At 39.8% G+C, this 25,305-nt stretch overlaps 3 protein-coding genes across 3 annotated transcripts in view; 2 read left to right on the top strand and 1 right to left on the bottom strand.

The window, feature by feature from the left end:
- LOC135945837 (uncharacterized) lies at positions 1-12,343 on the top strand. Its single transcript, XM_065493747.1, has 12 exons — positions 1-233; positions 4,186-4,276; positions 4,356-4,518; positions 5,549-5,730; positions 5,788-5,952; positions 6,005-6,253; positions 7,539-7,734; positions 7,787-7,945; positions 8,016-8,157; positions 9,482-9,716; positions 9,893-10,033; positions 11,644-12,343. The coding sequence occupies exons 1-12, from the start codon at positions 114-116 to the stop codon at positions 11,703-11,705; spliced, it is 1,905 nt and encodes a 634-aa protein (XP_065349819.1). The 5' UTR covers positions 1-113; the 3' UTR covers positions 11,706-12,343.
- LOC135945838 (T-cell immunomodulatory protein) lies at positions 233-3,770 on the top strand. The gene is made up of 2 exons (XM_065493748.1): positions 233-1,520; positions 2,956-3,770. Exons 1-2 carry the CDS (start codon positions 282-284, stop codon positions 3,439-3,441), a joined length of 1,725 nt encoding a protein of 574 aa, XP_065349820.1. The 5' UTR covers positions 233-281; the 3' UTR covers positions 3,442-3,770.
- The window catches only part of LOC135945839 (neurogenic differentiation factor 1-like), a 25,077-nt gene continuing 11,599 nt past the window's right edge, over positions 11,828-25,305 (bottom strand). Inside the window, exon 3 of the mRNA XM_065493749.1 lies at positions 11,828-12,169. Coding sequence (XP_065349821.1) covers positions 11,839-12,169 — 331 coding nt within the window. The 3' untranslated portion in view covers positions 11,828-11,838. The remainder of the gene's footprint in view (positions 12,170-25,305) is intronic.

The following is a 25,305-nucleotide window of genomic DNA, read 5'->3' on the forward strand; positions in this document are numbered from 1 at the left end:
AACGCTAGTCTGTTGTTTTTGCTGTATTTATTCTCTGAATATTTCGTAAAGGTCATTCGCATCGCTTATATATTTCAGCTGCAAACAAGGAAGGTCGAATTTAATTTCCATCAATGGAATATGAGCAGCTGGGCTGCCTGAAGTTGGCGGGGCTGTCTGACGCGAAGAACAACCTCAAGTGGTCTTCGGACGATAAAATCGCCGTGGTGACTCGCAAGGGCGTACACGTCGTGGTAGGTTAAACCGAGAGACAGAGAATTTTAAGCAAAAATACATAAATAATGTCGTGTCTGCGCGCTGTGGCGGTGTTTCTTTTGTTCCTGGCGCGTCTGTCGGCGGCCAACGACATCACCGAGGCCATCTTCGGCAACGCGAGCCGCGGCAACGTGCCGGCCGCGTTCGGCGACTTCAACTCGGACAAGTTAACGGACATTTTGGTCATCAGCGACGACGGGCGCACCGTCAGAGTGCTGCTGGCGGGCCCCAAGGAGCCGGTGATGAGCGCGTCCAACCTGACGTGCCGCTTCGAGCGCAAGGTGACCAGCGTGGTGCCTGGCGACTTCGACGGCGACGCCAAGATGGACCTGCTGGTCACCACGACGCAAGAGAAGGGCAACACCTCGGTCTACGTGCTGTGGGGCGCCGAGAACAGCCTCCTCTGTCCGGACGAGCAGCAGCCGCTGGCCGTCACGTGGGACCAGCCGCTCGTGCTGGACGTCAACGACGACATGATCTCGGACCTCTTCGGGCAGAATCCGCACAAAGAGCGGGTCTTCTGGATCTTCGGCCCGAACCGCACGGCCCCCACTGTCCAGCGCATGGACGGCGAGAGGCTCGCCCCCCTGCGCTATCCGCACTCGCACTCCTTCCTCGACCTGGACGGCGACTTCGTGTCCGACCTGGTGCTCACCACCGACGAGGGCCTGGAGGTGTGGCGCGGCGTGGGCGGCGGCGAGGGCTTCCGCTTCAACCGCACCATCCGCTACCCCGCAGGCGTGGACGCCGAGGCGGCCGGACAGAACGTGTTCGTGGACGCCTCGCTGGACGAGAGGCTGCAGCTGGTGCTGCCGGTGTGCTTCGGCGGCCACGCCCACTGCGCCGACAACAGCACCCTGTTCGTGCACGACGGCGTCAGGTGGCGCGATTTGCGGCCCGACCTCAAGGATCCGCAGGGCAACGCGTGGGGCTTCGTGCGGCCGGACGGACGCAAGTACACGGACGTGATCACCCTGAGGGCCGGGGACTTCAACCTGGACGGCTACCCTGACCTGCTGGCCACCCTCAGCTGCAGGGACACCGTCCGCACGGTCATCCTGGAGAACGTGGAGGTCGCCGACGGACGCTCGTTTGCCGTTCAGTGGCGCTCGCTCGGCGCCGCCAACGACACAGTCGCCGGCGCCTTTTTTGATTTCTACCAGAAGGGCGTCCTGGACGTCCTGCTCGTACGGCGCGCCGCCAACGGCTCCACGGCCATGAAGGCCTTCAAGAATGGACTTGACTACGATGCCAATTTCATGAAGGTATAAATAATTTAGTCCAGCCGCATTTAAATCAAATCCTAATGATAATTGAATTTTAATTTTTGTACGATTTAATGTTGGTTAATTGCTTTGTCTAAATTCTGAATATTAATTTCGTCATGTGGCACAGTATTCAAAATATTATTAATGTTCAATTTTTATTATTTTTAAATTTTAACATCAGCAATTTTTCAAACCTCAACTTAAAAATATACGATTTAATTTCAGCAATAGATTGATTTCAGTTTTCACTGTCCTTAAAAATCGAAATCTAGTCATTCTTCTATTTCTTAAATTATCTCTAAAACTACCAAAAGCACTCATATACCACAGATAAGAAAATACAATTTTGAAAGTGTCCTCTTATTTTGACAAATTAAGACAAAGATTCGTTGTCCCATATCAATAAAATATCAGATTTCAGGTAACTTTTCCTGACAAAAATTTGCAAAACTACTGCACTGAGGTATTTGCCTCAAAATCTTTTTATGGGCCAAAAATTTATCATTTTACTGCGGCAAAATTTTCTTTTAGCAACTCAAAATGAGCTGCAGTCAATTTTTCAAATGATTGATCAACTTTATCCACAGGGCTAGCATTAAATAAATGTTAAATCCTTAATAAATCTTGCGTTTCAAATGCTTTTAGTTAATAGCAACTATTATTATGTTGACGATTGTTCAGCCCTTTAAAAACAAGTTTCATTTTGATAATTTTCTATCTATAAAATAATAATATTTTGAATATAAATTGCTTATTTGCTGTGATATTGTGTTTTTATTTTTCAAATATTTTAAACGATTTGGTATGATAAAGAGGCAGGAGTAAATTGTTTGGTAATTTGAACGCGTGACAATAATAAATTATGGAATGTTCTTTTATTTTGAAAAGCAATACAGGAAATGAAAATTTCTATTATCTTCCCTAAAGAACTTTACCGTTATGAAAAATCAGCAAATTAATCGCGGTCCTAAATCGATCTATTTGACGCTGCAAAGGACTGCAGACGTTCCGATTGGCAATTTTTTGACCGTACATATTTCTTTCTGGTGACTCATAACGGGAAATTCGCTTTTTACTACTCAATTTTTAACTATTTCTTGCGCAAGAAATGCATTTATTAAATTATTCCATATTTCTCGTTTGAAAATCTAAAATTTGCGGTCAGAGTGGTCAAAATTTCCTCTACTGTGCAGATTTTTTCTTTTAAATTGCCATTTTCTCCAAAAATTTGAGGTCATGAGCTATTATAAAAACATTGTCTGCAAGAAAATGGTTAAAATTTAATTTAATTTAATTTAATTTTAAATTAATTTAAACTTTTTACCTCTGCACTGCATTTTTAAACATTTGAATTTTAAAAATAAACGGTTCGCTTTCCTTGCAAATAAGAAGAAATGCAGAAAACATTACTAATTTCGCTCTCTTATTCTAGGTGATGGTGCTGACGGGCCTTGGCGCATCCGGGTCCCTTTCGTACGGCACGAACCTGGCCGGTCCGCGCATCTCGTACTTCACAGTAACGCAGGACGGATCAGAGCGTTACGGTTGCGCGGCGCAGCTGTCGCAGAGCGCCCACTTCGCCCTCCAACTGCCCTACTCGATCTTCGGACTGGGCCGGACGCCCAACTTCGTGGACCGCATGACCACCGGCTACGCGGGCCACACGCGGGACTGGCTGCTGGTGATCCCTAATTCGCAGATGGTAGTTGTGCCGCCGCCAGCCACGCAGCCCCAACAGCACTGGCGCATGCAACTCTTTGTCACGCCCAGCCGCACTATTCTCGAGACCATGGCCGTGCTGCTCGGCACCTGTGTCCTCAATGTCCTCATCATCGGTGGGCTGCACCTCAAGGAGAAGCGAGAGGATCGGTTGGAGAAGCTGCAAGAGGCGCACCGCTTTCATTTTGATGCCATGTGATTTCACGGCATACTCGTGTCTTGCCGCTTCGCGTGAATTATTTGTGTTTTGAGACGCTGATTTTTCGTTACAAGTCTTTGGCTCTGCTCAGATAATTTTTTTTAGGTGAATAAATTTTTAAACTAAATTGGGAAAGCCAATGACCGTCCTTGGCGTAAAAGACTTCCCATTATGACGTGTTTAAACCCAAAATTTGGTTTAGTTTAAGTTAAAAATCAGTAAAACAATCTGAAAGAACCGATTTTGATTTTCAGCACGTTTAATTAAACATTTCGTAGCTCAATTAAATTAGAATTTGCATCACTAAGCCGCAAAATTGGTGCCATTTGTTTGTGGTTCTGGACTTTTAACTTCTCGATCAAGCGAATTAAAAAAAAAATTATTAATTAACCCAAAGCTTGCAATTTTCTTAGTTTCTCTCAAAACACACATAATTCCTTTGAAAAATGAGCCAAAGTGAACAGTTTGCTTCGAAAATTCATGAAGTTTAATTTTTTTTCGTGATGTGAAAGACTTTGAATCGCATTGTTGTACCAAGTAAGGCTGACATGTAAGATTTGAACCCTTTATTTGCTTTTAGTCTGCACTGTGATTTGTAATTAAACTATGTTAAGTCTATTTAAATAAATCATATCTCACTTGAACCTTAATAAAGAGTTTTTTATTCCTCGACACCAAACATATTTTTAGATATTTTACTGTAAAAATATTCCATTCTGGAACCTGATTCGAATTTTTCACCAGACGCCGTCCAAGACCTGCTCCGGAGCGAAAGAACTGCAGTTGCTGTCCAGCCTGGTCGAAGTGAAGAATGAGTATCCAACGCACTACACAGGTTAAAATAATACACAAATATTAAAATCAACAAAAATTAATTGAGATTATGTGTGTCAAAAATTATTCTCATCTTTCAGGTCTCGATGCAGATGAACTGTTCCAGACCACAGATGAAAAATGGGACGTCTATGAGATGATGCTGGACCCTCTACTCTTCAGGGGTGTCAAACAGACAGAAAACCAACCACCGTATCCGTTGCAGGCAGAATGGTCACCAAATCGGATTCCTGGACTCGAAAGGTAACCAAAATTATTTTTTTGCATGATTATAGGCGATTTAAATTAAAAATTTTGCACGCTTAAAATGTAGACGGGAAAAATTAACGTTAATTTAGTGCAATTTAGGGGAATTTGCGCTCCGCGTTACTATATCTGGCGCGGCTTGAGGAGCCAGCGACCAGATCTATTAGCCTGTTCTGCTTTGGGCTGCGGGGGAGTTCCCACGATTAAACTGAATTTGGACTCTTTCGGCCAGTCTGCGGCACCCAGTGCCGGCCACTCGCCTTGGTCGATCTCGCGGTCGACATGCGGTGTCCTCGAACTCCGTCACTGTCAGACGGACAGTGCTCAAATACGGAGATTTACGTTATTTAAATGAATTGCTTTAAGTCGACTTACTTTCCTTCAGGTGATCTCAAACAATTACACAACTCCTCTTATCATTTTAGTATTTATTATCAGAAACGACGACGACCGCCGCTCGCGACGGCCTAGCTTACAATGATCTCCTCCCCACTCGCTACCGCGCAGAGGGCTCGCGTTTTACATAAGGTGATAGTGGGGGTAAAGGTGGCTCCTTCAGAATGTTGTGGGGGTGCTATCAAAGTATTAAATGCCCTTTTCTGGGCAGTCTCGGAGCACTTAATTCTGCTGTGATTTCAGACTCAATCCTGCCGCTGTGATTTCTTCTCTTAATATATTTTCTTTTGACGTGCTGAAAACCCAAATTTGCTTAGCCAATCGCCGTAGAATCGTGAAAAACTATTTTTTTAAATATAAAATCTTTTCCGACGTTTCTACGACGAGTGGCTGGACTGATTTTTGTTTTCAGCACGTCTAAAGAAATAATTCTAGAAGCAGAATACACAGTAGCAGGATTAAGTCTTAAATTGCAGCGGAAGTGACTTTAAAATTTAAAGTATACATAGGTGCCATCTGTTGGCGGCTTCTACTCAACTTGTGTATTAGCTTTTGAAAAAAATGATAAATAAATAACCCACGACCGCAATATAAAATATAAATAATATTCTTCTGTAATTTTTCTTTGCAGTTGCGTGCTTGCTGTGCGATCGAGTTCAGGAGGCGTTTACGTCCACTGCAGTAAAATGCAGAACTGGCTGGAGCTGTGCGACATTACGGAAGTACGGCGTGCAGTCGTCTCTCAAAATTGGACACAATCGGAGCTCAGCTTCCAGCTTTTAAAATCCAGAATCAATCAGCTGTTGGCCACTGGTAATAGATTTTAACCCGTTATTCTCACTCAATTGATTATTTGTTTCCTAATTTTAGCTCTCTGTTGGGCCGAGATGGAGAACTCTGAGGAGCCGTTCTTGTGGATAGCCTACGCGGATGGCTCGGTGGTTATGTGGAAGATCGACTCAGTCGGTGCTGAAATGCAGCATTGCATTGAGCTCAAGTGCATTTCGAGGATTTCCCACCTTTCTTTCTGGAAAGGTTGATTATTTGCTCCTGAAATTTTACTTAAATTAATTTTCTCAAATTGCAGAACGCCTGATTGTTGGAGAGAATAATGGAAAAGTGTACCTGGTGAATACTTCGAGTGGGAATATTTCCGAGCTGTGGCCGCACGAAGACGACATTGCTGTTGATTCATCCCTGAGCGTCTCTATTCAACCTGAAGGCTGCTGCTTCGTGGTCGTGGTGAAAGGCAGCTGCTTGGTCGCCGCCGCTGTCAACGAGGACGGAGACGCCAAGCAAATTGGGGCCAAGAACTTTGGCAGTCTTGGAGTTTCAGGTATTTCAAGGCACTTTAACTTGAGAGGGCAACCGGGACGGGTTTTTGGTCCCATCCCAGAAAAAAATCCCGCTTCTGTCCCTGTTAGCTCTTAACCTTGTCTCTGTTTAATCACCCTGCACTGTTTTCACCAAGACAAAAAACCTAATGCTCTTAATTGTCATCCTGTAAATTTCTACTTTAAATATCAATCTCTCTCGACCAATAATTTAACATAATTTGCAACAAGACTATGGATCAATCCCCGCCTTCGCCCTCAATTCGTGGGCCGCTCGACGGTCCCACCATGACCACTCCGAGTCTTGCGTCCACTTCAGGGCTTTATAAAAAAATAGTTTGCGCCAAAAATGGATAGAATTTTGTGTTTTTAATAAACCGCAACACCCCTTTTTTGACTTCCAAAAAAATATGCCCAAATTATTGAAAAGACTGCACACACTGACTTAATTATATGCCTGGGAAATCGATTATCTGACATGGGACCGATTATGATAATTTGATAGTCGTTTATTTCTTTGCCAATAAATCTATTATTTGCATATCCCTGCTTGATCACAAGTAACGTCGCAGTACGCGTAAACAAGAAAGCATGCATTCTTTAGAATTTGATAAAAATACGTCGCTTTCTTTTCATTCTGACAAATAGATTATTTTCTTCTACTTTCACAGCAGAGTTTTTGCTGTGTGTGTGTGAGGTCAATTATTTTGGATTCTTGCTAAATCACAATGCATTTTTCAACGACAAGAAGCACACGCTCAATTGTATATATTTTCAAGCACAAGAAAACCACACTAAAGAAATTTGAAGAGACTCTTTACCTATAGAAACAAAATGTTGTACAAACGCGCGGCGAGCGCACCTTATTCACTCAAACATTACCTTATTGGTATAATATACCAATAAGGTGCTGCAATATTATGCACATAAGCGCATAAACAATTGATCGATAAACTATTTCCATAAATAAAGAAGGACCTTCCTACAGTAAAAAATCAAATTTTGCCGATTTTTTTAAATTAAATTGGATTTCAAGTAAGAGACAGCCATTACCATTTGAAAAGCACGCTAACTTTCCAGCCAATTTTATCAACAAATTACAGTACTTCTTAGTTCAATTTAGACTTTAACTGAATTCTAAGGGACGAGTTTATGCATTGGCAACAAGCATTTTCCAGGCTTTTGCAGTATCATTCCTCTTTAAACGCATGGAAATTATTTTTTACTTTATTTAAATTATTATTTGCTTTACAACTGTTTCTAAAGCTTTTGATTTTCTATTTTCAGGACTGATTCACATCAAGGACAACAAGTTTTTGATCTCGCATCTCTGCGGCTCGATAGAAATGGTGACACTTATGCCGAGCAAATCGTCGATCGAGTTCATATCGCACCCGCTGAATCACAAACTCAACTCAAGCTACGTTAACACTCACGGCATCGCTGTCTCGCGCAATCGGATCATTTACGCCGTGACCCAGAGGTATAAAAGAGAAATAATTTCTTAATCGATTTCTTTATTAATTAAATTCCAGTGTTTTTGCCCTTCACGATCATTTGCTGCTGAGAGATCCGACGACCCTCACTTTCTTCACGTTCAGCAGCGCTGAGAGGGTGTGGCCGCTGCTCGGAAGCCTCGAGTCTGTGGAAAAGCTGCAGTTTTCCCGGATATGGGACATATTTGAAATTATCAGGTTCTTTAAAAATGAAAAAAAAATGTTTCAGAAATGATTTTTTTGTTTTATATTAAATTTTAAATTTCAGACTCACTGGTGGAGTGGCTTACTGGCAAGACAAAGAGCGCATTGAACTGGTGGAGAAAATCCCTGTTTTGCACAGGAAGTTGCTAGCAGTGAGTCTTGAAACTGCGGTAATGCAGGAGCAAGAGGACGAGGTTGCCCGATTGGTAAGGACAAATTTTTTTTTTTTACTTCTTCAAATACTATTATGCGTCACGTGAGGGTTTTTATTAAAAAAAAATCCGCTGACAACAACGTTTTTCGAAGCTCCGCGACCCAACCGCTTCCCGTGTTATAAAAAAAAACTCCAAAAACACGCGAATTTTGGCGCCAAATCGGCCAATTGACGCCTTTTGATGCCAAATGAACCGAAATGAAGTCAAACTCACCCTCCAGCCCATAGGTGAATTTAAATTGATTTGGACATTACAAAATTGTGGTTTCTGGAGCCTAGCCGGGGCCCTATGGGCTTTAAGAGGTTGATTCTATCACCAGTCGATGCCCCTTGGCTAAGTCATGTTCTCCCGTGTGCGGATTTCCAATATCTGACCATATTTCGAATTACTACAATTTTTTGGATGCCTGAATTTTGGAAAAAACTCAAATATTCTGTGGGATCGACGAGCCGCGACAGAAATGCGTCTTATTTTATGTAGTAAGGGATAAAAAGGGCAATAAAAAATTTAAATTATAAACAATAAATAACTTTAACAATGAAAACATGACATTCGAATAGAAATATTTATTACAGCTTACCCCCATAAGAAATAGCTCTTTTATAATTTTCTCGCCCGAAATCACAAAGCCTGAGAGAGAACAAGAACATTTTTTTTCGACTGCTGTCGTGCGAGGATGAAGATGCTGTGGGAGGGAAGGTGCACCTTTTCACTGCCACCTGGCGCGATACACAGCTGCTTAATTGTTCTCCCAACGTCCCAACCTCCGGTTTTCCATCGGAGAAAATCGGTTTTCGGTGCTAAAATTTAACATATATACGCTTATGGAAAATCTCCGGTTTATAGCTATTCGGTTGTCTTTGACCACTAGGTTGAAATTCAAAGTAGTGGCGAGAAGACGCCAAAATTTATTTAACCATGACCCAAGGTTTAGCCGGTAATGCCGCCTAGCCATCTCGGATAGGTTTTAAATGAAGGACATTTTGTGGAATTGACCAGTTGTATAAACACTATAAACCCTTACTTAGTGTTTGAAGCCGCCAACAAATGGCACCGCTGTCTATTTTCGTATTAATTTAATTTTAAGGCACTTCCACTGCGATTTCAGACTCAATCCTGCCACTGTGTATTCTACACTTAATATTCTCTCTTTTTTTCTCTCCTTAAAAATAAATTTATTACGAAAGTATAGGGTGGCGCCATCTTTTGACGGCTTCGAACACTATATATGCAACAGGCGGATTTTGAAGAAAATCTGCTACCAAAAATTAAAATAAAATCTCATTAGACTTTAACTTGAATTTGATGTTTGCAGAAACGAGCCTTGGACAAACTGGACAAGAGTATTCTAGCCCACAGCTTCTTAAAACGAGTGACTCACGTGCCGGAGGAGCCAACGCTCGCCGAGCTTGTTAGTCTGCAACTGATGACGTGTTTCCTGAAAAATCTGCGTTCAGGAAACCCCTGGATATTCACTAGCCAAGAAATGGAGATCATCAACAACCTTCCCAAAATTGAAGCGGTTGAGAAGTGCACCATCTGCGCTGATGATATCCTTTTCACCTTTTCAAAGCCAAATTTTAATTCGAATAACTATAAGGAACGAAATAATTACTATGATTTCTATAAAATCAGTGTATGAAACATTTTTAACAATAATTTTTGCGTCTCACGTTCTTTGAAAATCAGGCATTTTCCAATTTAATTTCCTTGACCATGTGTGCACATGTGATTACCCCAGAACTGATGGAGATGAAGTGTGTGCGTGGGCACACGCTGCCCAGATGCTGCCTCACCATGACGCAATGCTGTGAAACACCTTACAGGATCTGTCAAACTTGCCATCAGTGCTGCCTCCTCAATCCTTGTAAGTACCAAATCAACTCTATGTTTAATAATTTCCTAGCTCTTCTAGAATCTGTAAATTTGTCCAGAACACTGCCTCCTTGAATTGGTTATATGTTTACCAAGGTTAAATCTATTTACAAATGTGAAGTGTTTTTTAATTTAAAATATATCTAATCTAGAGTAATAAATTTTAAACTGGATGATACTCCTAGCTCTTCAACCTTAAATTTCACTTAAAAGAATTTAATTTAATTTTCTGGGTGATTTTTCTGCTTTTGAATTTTTTTCAATACATTTCTGTGCGTTTTTTAAAACTAAAATTTCAATCATTTTTCCTGTAAAACCGATTGTGGCTAAATTTTTGACTTATGGGGAGCGCCGTGCAGGGTATGCAACCTGCACGGCGGGTTATTACCTTCGCGCGTGTGGGGGAGCGCCGTGCAGGTTACATTTGCTCCGCCCTCGTCGCTGCACGGTAACATATTACGCAATTATTGCCTTGCAGCGGTCGAACAGTCACATGTGCATTTCTTAACTCTCTCGGTGGGAATTCAACAATTGAGGTACTTTTACTGACTATGTTGGTGAAGTGATTTTAGTGTTTTTATTTATTTTTGTTTATATTTTTATTCCATTTTATTGAAATATTGGTTAGAATTTTTGGAAGATTATTTTCACGCCATTTTTATGCCAATTTTTCTTCTAAATGAACATATTTTATAGTTATACTTCTGACCAAAAGTGGCCCAAATTCAATTTTTAGAAAATTACCGGTTACGCCACGCCCTTTTCTTGAGCAAAGGAAATTAATAGCTTCCGCGGGTTGAGGAAAACTGAAAATTTAGTAGTGGACAGATAAAAAGTAGGACTTTTGAGTCTTGGAAGTTTATTTTTATTTTCTTCTAAATTGCGGATTTTAAAATTCACCAGTCAAAAACAGCCTACATTCAGCAAGCTGATTAAATTTCCAATTTTTTTCCTACTGAGCTTTTTTCCTACTAGTTTCGCACAAAATTCGTTTGAAAATTTCAAGTGGCCGTTCAGGAACCTTTAAATTTTGAAATCAACTTTTTGAGGAATAATAATCTATAATTTATTAGACTTACAATAGTTTTGCAACGCAAACTTCACATTTGACAAGAAATTTTTAAAATTTGAAGATTAATAAAGAGCGAAAATGTTTCATATCAAGATTTTTTACGGTTACGCCCACTGTTTTTGACGAAATTAAATTTAAAATTTCAATTTTGGCAGCTAAAAAACGTTTCAATTTATTGTTGAAAATTTTATAAAAATTTGGAAATTTTCAAACGTTTGCTGCTGTCAAAATTTAGCAAATTGAGCTATTTGTTTGTTTCTGAAAGCTAAAATTTCTAAAAATTTGTTTATTAGTCTGTGGGTGTTGCGCTGCGTGGAATTTAAGCTTCCCAACAATTCGTGTTTGAGCGATGACTTTAATTTAGCCAGGTAGACAGAATTAATTGAACCCTGTAGTCGGGTAACAATCGTTTGTGCCTAACACGCGCGCTCAAATCGGCCTTGCGCGGATTACTAAATTACAAGCGTGCAACTCTGCAAATCAATAATAATGCAGACTTTCAATTTACAAAATGATTTTTTTTCTTACAGATTTTGATGCTGAACCACGGTGTGTGTTTTGCAACGAGATGATGGAAGAAGAGACGTTTTAGGCATACCAACAATTCAATTTTTCCAATTTCAATTTTATTATTCACATCAGAAAATATCTGTACATTTCGCTAAACAACTAGAAAACATGCTGACTAGATATTCGGCTGTATTCCTATTAAAAACAAAAATAGATCACGACCAGTCGTACATGAAGGCGTCCAAAGGGTTGGCGCAGAAGGGCGCGGGCAAATCCTGCTTGTCCTGCGGCTCATCAAGACTGCTGACAATGAGCAGGGGGGCGTCCTCCCGGTCGTTGAGGCGCAGGTGTCGCAGGCTGGCGTGCAGCGAATTGGCAATCAGGTTGCACGTTGACTGACTGATGCCCTGCGAAAGGGTGCGTGCGAATGTCAGCGGGTCGTCGGCGCCCTGCACCACCGCCCAGAGCGCCACGATGTAGTTGCGCGCCAGACGCAGCGTCTCGATCTTGGACAGCTTGTGAGACTTGCACTGCACCGGCATGCAACTGAAACAAATTTAACGGTTTTTGTTCAATAAAGCTGCATTTGAAAGAAGTGTTTTGATCTGTGAAATGGACCAGCAGTTCTATGAACTGACGAGACTGTTATTTTCTTTGTGAAGTGTGAAGTGATTAAGATGAAGTGCATTTTTTACAATAAAATGTTTTGTATACCAATAATATTCGTGTTTTAATTAAAAATGTCCAAAATGTTGTTTATGGGGGTGAGGAAAATTTAAGTTTTATGACCCCTGGTAATTTTTCAACTTCGGATTCTTGATAATTTCCTAAAATGACATATTTTATTGATTTCTGGTACTTTGGTATCAAATAATACGTTATTTTATTGACAGCGCAATTAAAGATAACCGTCGCAAGTAGAGATAAAAGAGTAACAAACCATGCCAAATGCCGATTTGCAGGGTTGCCAAATACCCGCATTAAAATTGTGCAGTGTTAAAAGCCGATATTTTATTCAATTTTTACCAGTTTCTTGCGGTCAATATTTTTTGCACCTCAGTTTTAAATAATTTTCTCCTGACCTCGACTCGATAAATTGTCAGAGATCAATTTTTGAAGGCAATTTAAAGTGGAATGATGCAGGGCAACAATTGAAAATTATTTAAATTGTTGGATGCCATAAATAATTAATCGAGAAACAATTTGTTCAACAATTTGCAATAATAAAAAGGACCTTCCTACAGTAAAAATTCAAAATTTGCAAATTTTTCTCCAAAATGTGCAGTGCTTGAACATATTTTCTCGGCATATTCCGATTCCTCTCGTCGAGATCTGTCCAATTGTGTATGCCACTTATTGGGAAACTCTTGGTTTTGAAATTAAATCGGATTTCAAGTAAGGAGACAGCCATTACCATTTGAAAAGCACGCTAACTTTCCAGCCAATTTTCTAAAAAAAAAAAATTACAGCGCTCCTTAGGTCAATTTAGGCTTTAACTGAATCCTAAGGGATGAGTTTTTATTGCATTGGCAACAAGCATTTTCCAGGCTTTTGCAGTATCATGCCTTTTTCACAAACTAAACTTAAATTTTATTTTTGCCTGCTTGTTGAAAAATACAGTACATAGCAGGCCACAATAAAAAATACGTGACAGTGTCACGATGATCGATGCGCATTTTCTCTCAAACAAGAATTTTCCCAATTCCCATTTTCCTGGTCAAATATCTTTCGAGATTCAACAAGATAAATGGTTCTCAATCGAATCATAATACTTGATGAATGAACTCGTTGTACGCGCGGCGCAATTTATTGGACGAGTTTATGCATTGGCAACAAGCATTTTCCAGGCTTTTGCAGTATCATTCCTCTTTAAAAGATAAAATGTGCACAGCAGAGGAAATTTTGACCACTTCGAGCGCTTATTTAAATTTTCACAGTGGAAAAATGAATTAAATTCATTCACAAAACATTGATACACATTGAGCGGTAAAAACCGGGTGATAAGCAAAAGCAACCCTTCCGACCTATTTGTCATTATTGAGTTGGCGTAGAAATTCTGTAAAATATTAAGTTGTTGCCGGTAAAATTAAATTCAGTTCACTCTTTATTAGATTTATTGAGTTTACTACTTTGAAATCAATTAAATAAAGACAAGAAAATTGATAAATTGTACATTTTTGTTCATATTTTTAATGATTTATCGTTAACAGATTTTTTCTTTATAAAATACTATTGTTTATTCTTCCTCTACAAGTTGTGGCTTTAAAAGGATTTAAATAAAAATCACACTTTCGTCAATAATTTCGTAGAGAAGGATGGCATGACAGAGACACATCCAATAGTTTTAATCATTTGTTCATTATTTTTTAAACCTATTTTAAACTCTCTATAATTCAAAGTTAGACTACTTAAGAGGTAACAATTTTTGAGCAGCATAAATGCGTTAAATCGGAGAGAGCTTTGGAATGATATGTCAAGACGACCGCAAGCGTCGCATCCTCTGCACAAAAATGCGTTTGACAATACTTCATCCCCAAACAATATAACAACCCCGAATTACGCAATATCCTGTGCACCTGTACGAAGGGTTTGTAACACTGGGAAATTCAACGGGAAATTCTAGGAAAAAAGTCCACGGGGGCTCAGTGAGCCGGAAAAATCAACAAAGTGTTGAGATCGCCTTTTTTGTGAGAGCGGCCATTAATCTCATTCCTATTTTCCATTTCATTGCACCTGCACAAACATCCATCAGCTTCCTTTCAGATGCGACCAAGATAAAATCTCTAGAGACTCATTTTTTTCGGCTGATGGATAAACCTGAGTTAATAATCCGCCTAATCTTCCAGCGGCTCGCCTCAAATAGACTGCTTCTGGCTAACGGCGTGGCTCGCGGCGCGGCTCCAACTCTCAAATAAATCACGTTTCTGTGAATTGAATTTTTCTAGCAATTTTTCCCAAAATTGTTTTTTAAGAGGGTTATTAGGTTTCACGAATTAATTAACTTATTTGCACTTTCTATATCAGTCAAAAAGATCGTATGCAGGGAACCGGAATCCGGTCTTTTTCCGGTTTTCAGGTTGAACCTGCAGGGTACCTACATATTCCGTCAAACAATGACCATTCTTCAACACATAAATTCACACAACAGACAAATCACATTGTTTGACGATCATATATAAACCGACGCGACCCAATTCAAAAGATAGAGAATTCCTGCAGCAGCCTAGACGACCGGGCCAACCCTGAGGACAAACTGGACGAGGACCCTGTAAGACGTAAGATCGCCATCGCAGCGAGACGATGTAGCTTCCGTCCCCGATGTTGTCGATCGCACGCCTGGGCTTCAGCGGTACCACACTTCGGATGCTGCGCCCCGCTTCACCGAAGTCCCTGACGAACCCACTCGGACGCGTCCCGAGTCTTTATTCCGTCCCACTCTCCGAGCCTCACTACCACTACACATTCAGCCACGCAGCCCAGTCTACTAATTTCCGATGTCGTCCCATCTACCACAATAAGTCGCAGTCCACACACGCAGCCAACATCATCAACTTTAATAAAATTCATAATATAGGAAAATACTGCGCATCATAATTCCTTCCTATACAGGGAACCAGAATCCGATCTTTTTCCGGTTTTTCACGCGGAACCAGAAACATTTAAACTGGACAGGTATAAACACCACAAATATTTTCGTTTTTTTTGTCAGTTAAAAATAATAAGAAGAAATCTTGCAGCAGCAAAAAAGCAGGTTGAAAATTTTAGACTTGTTTTATAATTAGTTTTGAAAAAAAAAAATAAAAAAACAAGGCATTTTTCGAATTTTTGGGGTTATTTGCACCTCCAAATCTCGGGTTCTAATTATCAGAATTGCAACCAGCCCGTTGGCTCGCATTGTTCAGCGGCACTCTCAGGAGTGTCAAAGCAATGAGAGGTATTTGAGCAATTCGGAGATCTAATACTGGCTACCCAATGTCAGAGATGGCAAAAAGTGGTTAGTTTAGTGACTCGAACTGCTCAAATTGCTCAACGGGCTGCTTTGCATCTTTCCAGCATGCGTGATTTGGCTTCACGGAACGAATGTCTAGCGTTTCAATGCAGTCCTCGGTGCGGAGGCAAGAGGCGCTTGAGTGGGCTGGGTCCCTGAAATGTGCGGCCTGGTGCGCCCATTCAATCCGTTCGCGGTGTTATTCCGCACCAGGGTTTCAGCATTCGTGTTAGTGCAGTGCGCGCCATTCCCGCTCCAAGGACAGGGATCAAAAGAGCAAAAAAAAACTACCAACCGTTAGACTCATCTCAATCTCCACTGACCAGCTAAAGTGCTCGCAACAACTAACGGCTGCGGCTGGCTCAAAATTTGATCAAAAGAGGCGGCACCTTTTTGTCGGCGCCTGCCAAACGCTAACCTGCGAGGAAGAGCTTGAAAAGGGGCTTATCCTCCTCTAATCATATATAGAGGAGCTTATCAGCTTTGAGATATTCTCTTTGCTCTTTATACTTGCCGCGGAAGCTCAATGGTCAATGGTCATTGTCATACTTGTTTGAGTGTTAATCTTTTTGCTGCTGAATACCACGCGCATGGTTATTCTAAAGCGACAATGAGGGGCAAGAACTCACGCCATTCTGGTAAATCTTTTACTGAAGCATTTTAAAAATAAATTTTAACTTTTTTGGAAAACGTCACAGGTAATTTTAATTTTATTAATATTAAAAAGGGTAAATCTCAGCTTGGACTTTTGCCATAAAAATTCGATTTCGCTTGTCAAGTTTTTTGGAAAGTTATGTTTTTTATTTGTCACAATGTTCAGGAAAATTCTGGATCACTTCGAATCAATTCAGCTTTCTTTTTATTATTTTACAGGCTACGTAATTTACTGGCAGTCAATGCGCTCGTACGCGTCAAATTTTGAGCTTTAGTGTTACCCATGGTGGAATATGAACAAAAATTTTAGGTTATCTAATAAGCGTTTGCCGATTTTGCAATTTTTGCAATTTTTCAACGCGCAAAAATGCACCACTGTTTTTTGTGCGCAAAAAAACGGCCCACCAGTTTTGGGTTTTTCCAAATTTAACCCAAAATGAGTCAGATTTTGCTTCGGAAAATTCAGATATTTTAGAAAATTGCGTTGAGATTTAAAATTTTCGGTATTTTTGTGAAACCAGTGGCTAATTTAACACTGATTTTTTAAAATCAATAATTTTGGTCATCTATATCATGAGAATTTATGATCTCCGATAAGAATGCATGGAGTGGTCAGAGAACCTTTCTGCATGAAATGTAAACGTCCTAAAGATGGGGGAAGTAGGAGGAGTATAGATCAGGGAGGGTTTATTGATGGTAGGGGTTTTAGAGAGGATCTCGTCGGGCTTCCATTTAATTGCTTTCATATTCGCTCTAATTGGCAACTTGCACTACTTATCAAGGTGACCAAGATATCAACAAATATCTTTGGTAATCTACAGTTTACAATAATTTTTAAATTTGATTTCTAAAAAGGGATTTAATTCTTATTATAAAAAGTGGTATCATCAAGAAGTACCATGCACTTTTCCCGTAACGATTTGTCAGGGAACGATTGTGCATGCGAGTCGTCATGAAAGGAGCTAGAGCGGCAACTGTGTGTAAGGCTCCTTTTAAAGCAAAGGCAAGCGCTAACAAAAGAGTGCACCCTGCAGCACGATTCATTGACCACACATGTGTGAGCTGCGGGGGTGCACGGGACAGCATTACAATTTGCCTCGGCCATAGCCGAGTTTAAAAATAAGCTGATAGAATATTTTAAAATTATTATCACAGAGTGAAAAGTGCTTAATTTTTCAGTTCAACTTGCATTGTAATTGCAATATTGATTTTAAACATTAAATCACTCAGATGAGAATCTTCTTTTAGTCACGAGTGTTTTGAATTATTTAATTATTTATGAGATTTTTAAGTTTTGCTGTTAATTACGAGTAAGAAATTGAAGCATGCAGCGTCTCAGCGGCAAACGACTTATTTATAAACAAATTTCCAGCAGTGCTTCAAAGACTGCACCGCCGCGTAATTGCCCGCTCTTTTTAGGTAGCGGAGAGCAGAGTGGTTTTAGTGTGCTGTATTCATCACATAACTCATAATCAGGAAATTTTGAAACGTTCTTCTTTTAAACCTTATCGCTAATTGACATGACATTTTAGCACTCCCACTATATGTAAATGTAGTCAATTCCTCTAGATAGAAACGCTAAAAAGATTTATTCTACAAAATTACAGATTAAGTTAGATATAATTTAATATTATTAAAATATCTCGCCAAAGCAAAAAACGAGCATTGATATGTGATTCATTTATTATACGTATGTCTGTTGTAGACTTTTGGCGAAAAATGATGATTTTCATTTCATTAAAAAATATCAAGTGTTTGATATTTTTTGGGAAGTTTTATAACAGATGGAACCTACTTATACAATACCCATCGACAGGGGGCGGCCGCAAGGGGCGGGGGCGGGGGGATGAGGAACGCGTGCACGGCAGAAGGAGCGTGCGGCGCGGCACCGAGCCACACAGATTTATTTTTGCCAAAATTCGAGTTTTCGCCGTAGGGTCGACCGCGACCCCTCATTCGAAAGTGCTCGCTGAGCGCTTCAACCTGCCGTGCCCAAACGACCTTCCCCAGGGTCCCCGACCTGAGACCCTTTCGCAGGCCGAATTTAATCGCGATTTCGGCGTTTTCCAGCAAGTTTGACGCTGCATTGCGTTGACTAGCCGCACTTCGAACCACCAACCTTCCTCAGGTCGCCCACCATGAGCACTTTTACTGCGCTATTTTGCCGGCGGCAACGACTCATTTCGCTTCCTTCGTCTCATTTAGAGTGCGTGCAAGTGCGTTTCGAATTCGCGAGAGCGGCGCAGCGTGCACTGCAGCCGCATTTCGCCCGGCGCAAAAGACACAATTTAAATCATTTTTTGCCGAAATTCGAGTATTCGCCGCAGCGTCGACCGCGACCCCTCATTCGAAAGTGCCCGCCGAGCGCTTTAACTTGCAGCGACCGGCCGACCTTTCTCAGGGTCCCCCGACCTATAACCCTCGAAACAGAGTGCCACGGTGCTTCCCACCCGACGACCGCGCGACTCCTCCCCGGAGGCGTCTCGCCGGCGCGCGCACCCCCCAACCGCCCCGGCGACCTTTCTCAGGGTGGCCGCGCCGATATCTCTCAGAGCCGGCCTTCTCGGCGTTTCCGGCGCCAGCGCGCCGCCGCCGCCCGACGGTGCCGCCCGCGGACTGGTTTGGGGGCGAATCCGAGTTGGCCCCCGCCCCCGAGTTGGCCCCCAACTCGGAGCTCAAGTGCGAAGCGCTTGTTAACTTTGAATAATGTGTAGCAGAGTGCATCCCCCTGCATTGGTTATCCCATACAAAGTTTATTTTTCATTTCATGAAGCACTGGCAAATATTGAATTATAATTCATAGCACTAATTATTAATATGATATCTTTAATTTAATTGATTAAATAATATGAAATTGATTGGTTCAAAGATTTCTTTAAGTTCTCTGAGAGCCTCTGTGGAAATAGTTAGATCCCTTTTTTTGGGTTATTTGAATTAATATCGGTTTTACCGAAAGCGGTTCTATCGGTAGAAAACATTTTTTGGAAAATTGACCTTCAGTTTGGCATCGTGGTGGTTATTTATTTGCAATTGGCTTAAAAGCTTAAAAATGTGTTTGTTACTTATGAATAATTAAAACAATTTTTAATCTGTAAATATTTTGTTTTGCACTAATCCAAAAAAATATTCAAGGTTAAATTGATTGTTGAATATAATTAAAACCAGGCTTCATCCTCGTTGTCAATTAAAGAGAAATTCGTCTTCTTTATTTCTCGACCAGTTTCGACGTCATCAAGTACGTCCTAATCATGAGTTACAATTACAATCAAATACAAACAATGCAATAATATTACATCTAAAATCATATAAATTCCATACAATTCTTAAAAACACCTACCTATTCATGAGGCACTTGACGCAAGCTCCAAAGACCAAAAGTAACAAATTCTAAGCCACCGCTTTGTTAAATAACACGCACATCTCACAATGGTCTCCAGTTAGCGCGGCATGCACAGGAAAAAGGACATACGTTTGATTGGAAGAATGTGGAAATTTTGAAGCAAGAAACAAATTTGTGGAAGAGGGTAGTTTTGGAGGCGGTTGCAATGGAATGCTCAGAAAACGTTATTAGTAACCCAAGCCACCTGCTTTGTGATGTGTGGAAAAATATTTTACGCGCTGAAAGGGGAAAATTTAGCTCACGGAACAAAAAGGTTCCCTACCACCTGTGAGATGTGCGTGTTATTTAACAAAGGGGTGGCTTAGAATTTGTTACTTTTGGTCTTTGGAGCTTGCGTCAAGTGCCTCATGAATAGGTGTTTTTAAGAATTGTATGGAATTTATATGATTTTAGATGTGATATTATTGCATTGTTTGTTAATTAATAGTTTATTTCTCTGCTATGTCATTTACATATATCAAAAAGAGTAAAAAGGCCATGTACAAAGTGATCAGGTCACTGAAACGTCGGCAATCAAAGAATCGTCGAGTCGTACACAGCCTAAGCTAAAAAACACTCACAAACACGTTAAAACTCCCGCCACAAAAAATCTTTTAGCTCCGATGGGAAATGTGAAAATTGCCGATCTTGAAGTGGCTGAGGCAAACTATTCCATAGCCTAGCGATCCTGAATGAAAAGGCTCGCTGACCGAAAAGAGTTCTCACCGGAGGTGGCAGCAGACGCCCGTCACCCTCCTGCACAGGACCAGCCATCAAACGCGCGCCCGCATAGAAATCTCTCACGCCATTGTATTGGATTGTAATTGTAACTCATGATTAGGACGTACTTGATGACGTCGAAACTGGTCGAGAAATAAAGAAGACGAATTTCTCTTTAATTGACAACGAGGATGAAGCCTGGTTTTAATTAAATTCAACATGAAAACAACCTCGAGTGGTCGCACTTTTCAAATATTAAATTGATTGATTAAAATTAGGTGAACTTTTAAAAAAATAAGCTGATAACAGACAGCAATAATACTGTGCTATTTAAAGAAACAAATTTTTTATCAAACCGCTCACATTTTATGTTTCAATTGTTGTAAATATAACGTAATTAATTAATATCTCTGCTCCTGTTGGGTTAAGCTTGGTGCTGAATATAACTAAAAAAATCCAAAATAAAGCAAATAAATCAAATTCGAAGATTCTACGCCAATTAGCACCGGAATTATGAAATTTTTGGTTTGCAGCAAAAGTAATCTAGCTCTGCTCTCTAACAAGTCAAAGCGGTGTGTACAGGATCGTTGGTTTGCATTAAAAAAATCATATTTGCTCATTGACTCGTTCTTTATTTCATTGAATAAAATGATGTTTTACAAATACGATTAAAATCTAAATTCTCTATCTCAAAGTTATTATGGATTTTTTCGATGAAATCCTAATTTATTATTTTGAAGTCAATATAATTGCTGTTCTGACTCATGTAATAAAATATAAATATTTTAAGAAATAGCTGTAATGTGTACGAACAAAGTTCAGGTGTCACTTTCTAAAGCATTTTGCTTATAGACTCAAAATTAATTGAAATCACACTGAAAATGGGAGGAACAAGAGAAACTGTTGAGCAACAAACTGTTCGATTGACACCATTTTAGAAAATTAGGGATTGGAATTTCATTTGCTAACAACTTTAAGTAGTTTTAGCCTCCTCCGAGGTCAATGTCAGCCGCTGCCTTCTTGATAAATTCATTGCATTCGTTTGAAACTGGCACCAAAATGAACATATTTTTTACTCATTCTAAATATGCTACTCTTTTTGAAATCACTTCATTTGTAATCCAAAAAGTGTCTTAATTATTAAATGAAATTGTATTATGTAGTGGTGCGGCTGCTGCTTTATCCTCTTGGCTTTTTGTTAAGAATTCTGCTTTCTTTGTTCAGTGCGCATGGGTTCTCACTTTAACTCACTGCATGTGCAAGGGGCTTGATAAATGGGAGAATTGACTGGACAGAGGAGACGTATACAAAACGTTTTGTAAAGCTGTCAATGGGACAAGTGTATTTCCACTATCCTTCGCATCGAGCGCATCTTTTAGTCCTCAACTGCTGGTTGCTGCCTTAATTCTTTAACTTTTTTCCCGGTATGAGGGATAAGAATTATGCAGCAGGCGAAGCTGGCCCTTTTGGATATTTTCTGCTCATATATATGACCAAATGTTTGATAATAATTTATTGGACCATCATATTTCCTTTGGGAATAAATCGGAACCTTTAAAATCTTTGTTAGATTAAATGAAATCTTAAATTCAGATTAACCACTCGTGTTGGAGTTTAAATTTCCGCTTTTGTTGGGTCTTTTTTACCAGAGTTACAACTAAACACTCAAAAATGTATGTTCTAGCGAATGCACTGAACATGAACCAATTTTTTTATTATGAAGTAAATAAATTTCTGATATATATTCTAATTTAAATTTAATATTAAAAATTTTTCACTAGCAAACGGATAGATTTTTCTTTATATTTTGCTGCCCTTCTGAATTGGTATGCTTTGAGAGAATTTTAATTAAAAATATTTTAATATCACAACAGAGAGCACAGCGAGCCTGATTGTTAAAAATTGAAAATTGAGCGTACAGGGCTTGAGCGACGACGACGAGCAATCACTGCCTCGCCGTATTTTGTGCTTCAAATCGCATATGTATTTTTATTTCCTTAAATTCATCGGAGTGAATTGAACATAAATATGCAGCAGTGCACCCCCAGACGCAGCTCAGGTTGCACAAGTTATGAATTATTTTGCACTCTCTAGCCCATGTTTAAACCGCGTGGTTTCTATTGAATTGGAGAGTAAGTAATAAAATTCTTACGCACCTAGCAATATTTTTTATTATGTTAATCTAACGCTTCAAATTTTTATTTTGTTTTCAATTAAAAAGCAATATAATATGAAATGCCAAAATAATTGGTTTTGATTTTATTAGGCAAATTTGTATTCAATTTTGCCGAAATCAAGCATCTGAGCAGTTAAAAAAAACTCATAGTTTCACAAGAAGTCCCTTGACATTTTGTCGCATTGAAAATAATTTTATACTTAAGTCAGGCAATGGTACAATATGCGGATTGTTTGCTCTAGCGATCCTCTCCTGTGATCGTAAGGAAAAATACCAAAAATTGTCTTAAATATTACATGAAATTAAATTGCGTGGTGGCTGCACTACCCGCTCAATGCTCTCTCCTCTTGGTTTTGTAGGGCTCGCAGGTCTATAAGCAGCGCTTATCGTGTTTTCGTTAAAAGGAGATCAACTGTTGCCGCACTGGCTTCTTTCATGACGACTCATGCACAATCGACACAATCGTTCCCTGACTTTGTAGGAATCTTCATCTTTTTCATCCATCATGAGAATTTTTGATTTTCCATTGGAATGCATATGTGTGTTTCGGAAAAGTGCGCAAAATTGCTGGAAAATTCCACTTTGCAATTCAGTGGATTTTTCCGGAAAATGCGGTTTTTGTGCATTTTTTACCCTGGATAACATAAGAGAAGAACCAAGAGAGAGCAAACATTCGTCGCGGATATATAATAAGCGTAGATTTGTAACGACAATGCATGATGTCGATCTATTGGGCAGGTCGCGTGCGCATCGAATGCGACTACTGGCCCCCTTTGTAAGTGTAACAGGTGCCTGAGCAGTGCTTCCAAGTAGTGTGGAACAACCTGTCACCGAATCTGTGCATTGAACCAGAACTCTAGTGCATGATTCAAACAAAAAGTGAGCCAAATTTTCCTTGCCAAATACTGAATTTACTGACTCATTTTCTTATTTCCCTCTGTTATAAAAAAGTAACAAAAATAAATGTTTTGTATTTTTATCTGTTGTGTTCTGAATGTGGGGAGACGGTGGAGCATAGTTGCTCTGATGCGCAATAAAATCCCTTTGAATCTAAAACAAAAAGGACATTTTTAGAAACACGCCAGCACGCTATAAGGAAGAGACCACCAACAACCTTTAAGGCACCCTGGGTGATAGATATGAATGAATGTAGTAGTCTCTGAATAAAGTGGTTTTCTTTATTAACCTTTTCTTTGTATAAGCAATAGTAGAGTTATTTGAGCAGTTTTCCCAGTCGGAGCAAGAGAGCAGGTGCTTTACCCGAAATGCTCAAATGCACGATAACTCAAATGGTTGAGTGGGTTTCCAAAGGCTTTATTATGTACAAACATTTCAATTAAAAATCTTTGTTCGGGGAGGCGAAAAGAAGGCCACATATTTGGGCACAAGCTCCGCCGCGGCCACTCGGGCCCCTTTTAATCCGCTCCGGTGATATTGATACTACCCAGAGAGCTCACAGAGATGATCATGGCAAGTCTAAATAAAATCAACCCTTTAAATGTTACCGACGTATGTTTTTCATGTACTTCTGACCAAGAGTGCCCCAAAATCTAATTTCTCGAATTTTTCTGGTTACGCCTTCTTTTTTGAGCAAACGAAATTAATTGCTTCCGGGGAAAAGAAAAATTATGAAATTTGAAAGTAAAAGAAGATAAAAAATAACACTTTTGAGTCTTGCAAGATTTTTAATTTTTTTAAATTGCAGATTTTCGAAATGGATCTGTGTTTAGCTTCATTAAAATTCACCAGCGTAAAAAACTGCCTAAATTCAGAAAGCTGATTAAATTTCCAGATTTTTTCCTTTTGAACCGAATTTTCTGAAATTTACTAAAAAATCGTCTGAAAATTTCAGCTGGCCGCTAAAGAACGTTTATTTTGTTTTATTTTTTTGGGGGGGGGGAAAATCAAAATACCTAAAATAAAGTTAACTTTTTAAGAATCATTTAAATAATTTCTATGATTTTCAGAGGCATGCTCGGACCCTTTTATGGCTATGGGAGACTGCGTAAAATGCAAAGAAAATTTTATTGATTTTCAAGAACGGATTTATTGTTTACCACATGCGAAAATTTCAAAATTTTCAGACAGTGAAAACATAATTAAAATGATAATTGAGCGAAGTTGAGTTGCGCGCCGGCCATCTTTTGTATTAGAACCAGAAGCGACAGCGTGAAACACGCCCCTCTGTTGGTCTGTTGGCCAGCAGCGCTGGGCGCTGACCAATCAGATGGTTTTTGCCAATTTTCTCCGTAATGTACAGTGCAAGACTCGTTCTCCCACCAATAAAATACTCAATAATAGTGGAGAAAATAGATCATCGCGACACACGCGCTCTACTAAATCTTTTACAAAAGCTTTTTATTTCCAATTAGCACTCACCGGCGAATATTACGCTTTCAGCAATAATCGGATATTTGAATATTATTTCGGGACATTTATTTTAAATATTTCAGTGATAAATCAAAATTTTACTACGGTAAAAAAGCGTATTTTATAAGGAAAAAATTAATAATATGTGATTTTTAACTCGTGCCGCATTGACCCGTGATTGCGCGAAAAAGTTAATCATGCATGTTCCTGTACGAACAATATTTTAACGATGGTCAATGCAGGCGTAACATTGCTCAAGTGTGGTATATATTTCAGGCAGGACGACATGCATAGACGAGCAGAAAATGTATACGATATAAATTACGTATTTTAACATTTTCTTCAAGTGAAATGTGTTATTAATAAAAAACATTATGACATTTCACCCTCTGAAT

The sequence above is a fragment of the Cloeon dipterum genome, chromosome X (genome assembly GCF_949628265.1).
Source record: "Cloeon dipterum chromosome X, ieCloDipt1.1, whole genome shotgun sequence".
Classification (NCBI taxonomy): Eukaryota; Metazoa; Arthropoda; class Insecta; order Ephemeroptera; family Baetidae; genus Cloeon; species Cloeon dipterum.

Coding starts and splice junctions, on each gene's coding strand:
- LOC135945837 (XM_065493747.1), top strand. CDS start 114: ATGGAATATGAGCAGCTGGGCTGCCTGAAGTTGGCGGGGCTGTCTGAC. Junction 5,953..6,004: donor CCACCTTTCTTTCTGGAAAG/GTTGATTATTTG, acceptor CTCAAATTGCAG/AACGCCTGATTGTTGGAGAG. Junction 7,946..8,015: donor GACATATTTGAAATTATCAG/GTTCTTTAAAAA, acceptor TTTAAATTTCAG/ACTCACTGGTGGAGTGGCTT.
- LOC135945838 (XM_065493748.1), top strand. CDS start 282: ATGTCGTGTCTGCGCGCTGTGGCGGTGTTTCTTTTGTTCCTGGCGCGT. Junction 1,521..2,955: donor ACGATGCCAATTTCATGAAG/GTATAAATAATT, acceptor CTCTTATTCTAG/GTGATGGTGCTGACGGGCCT.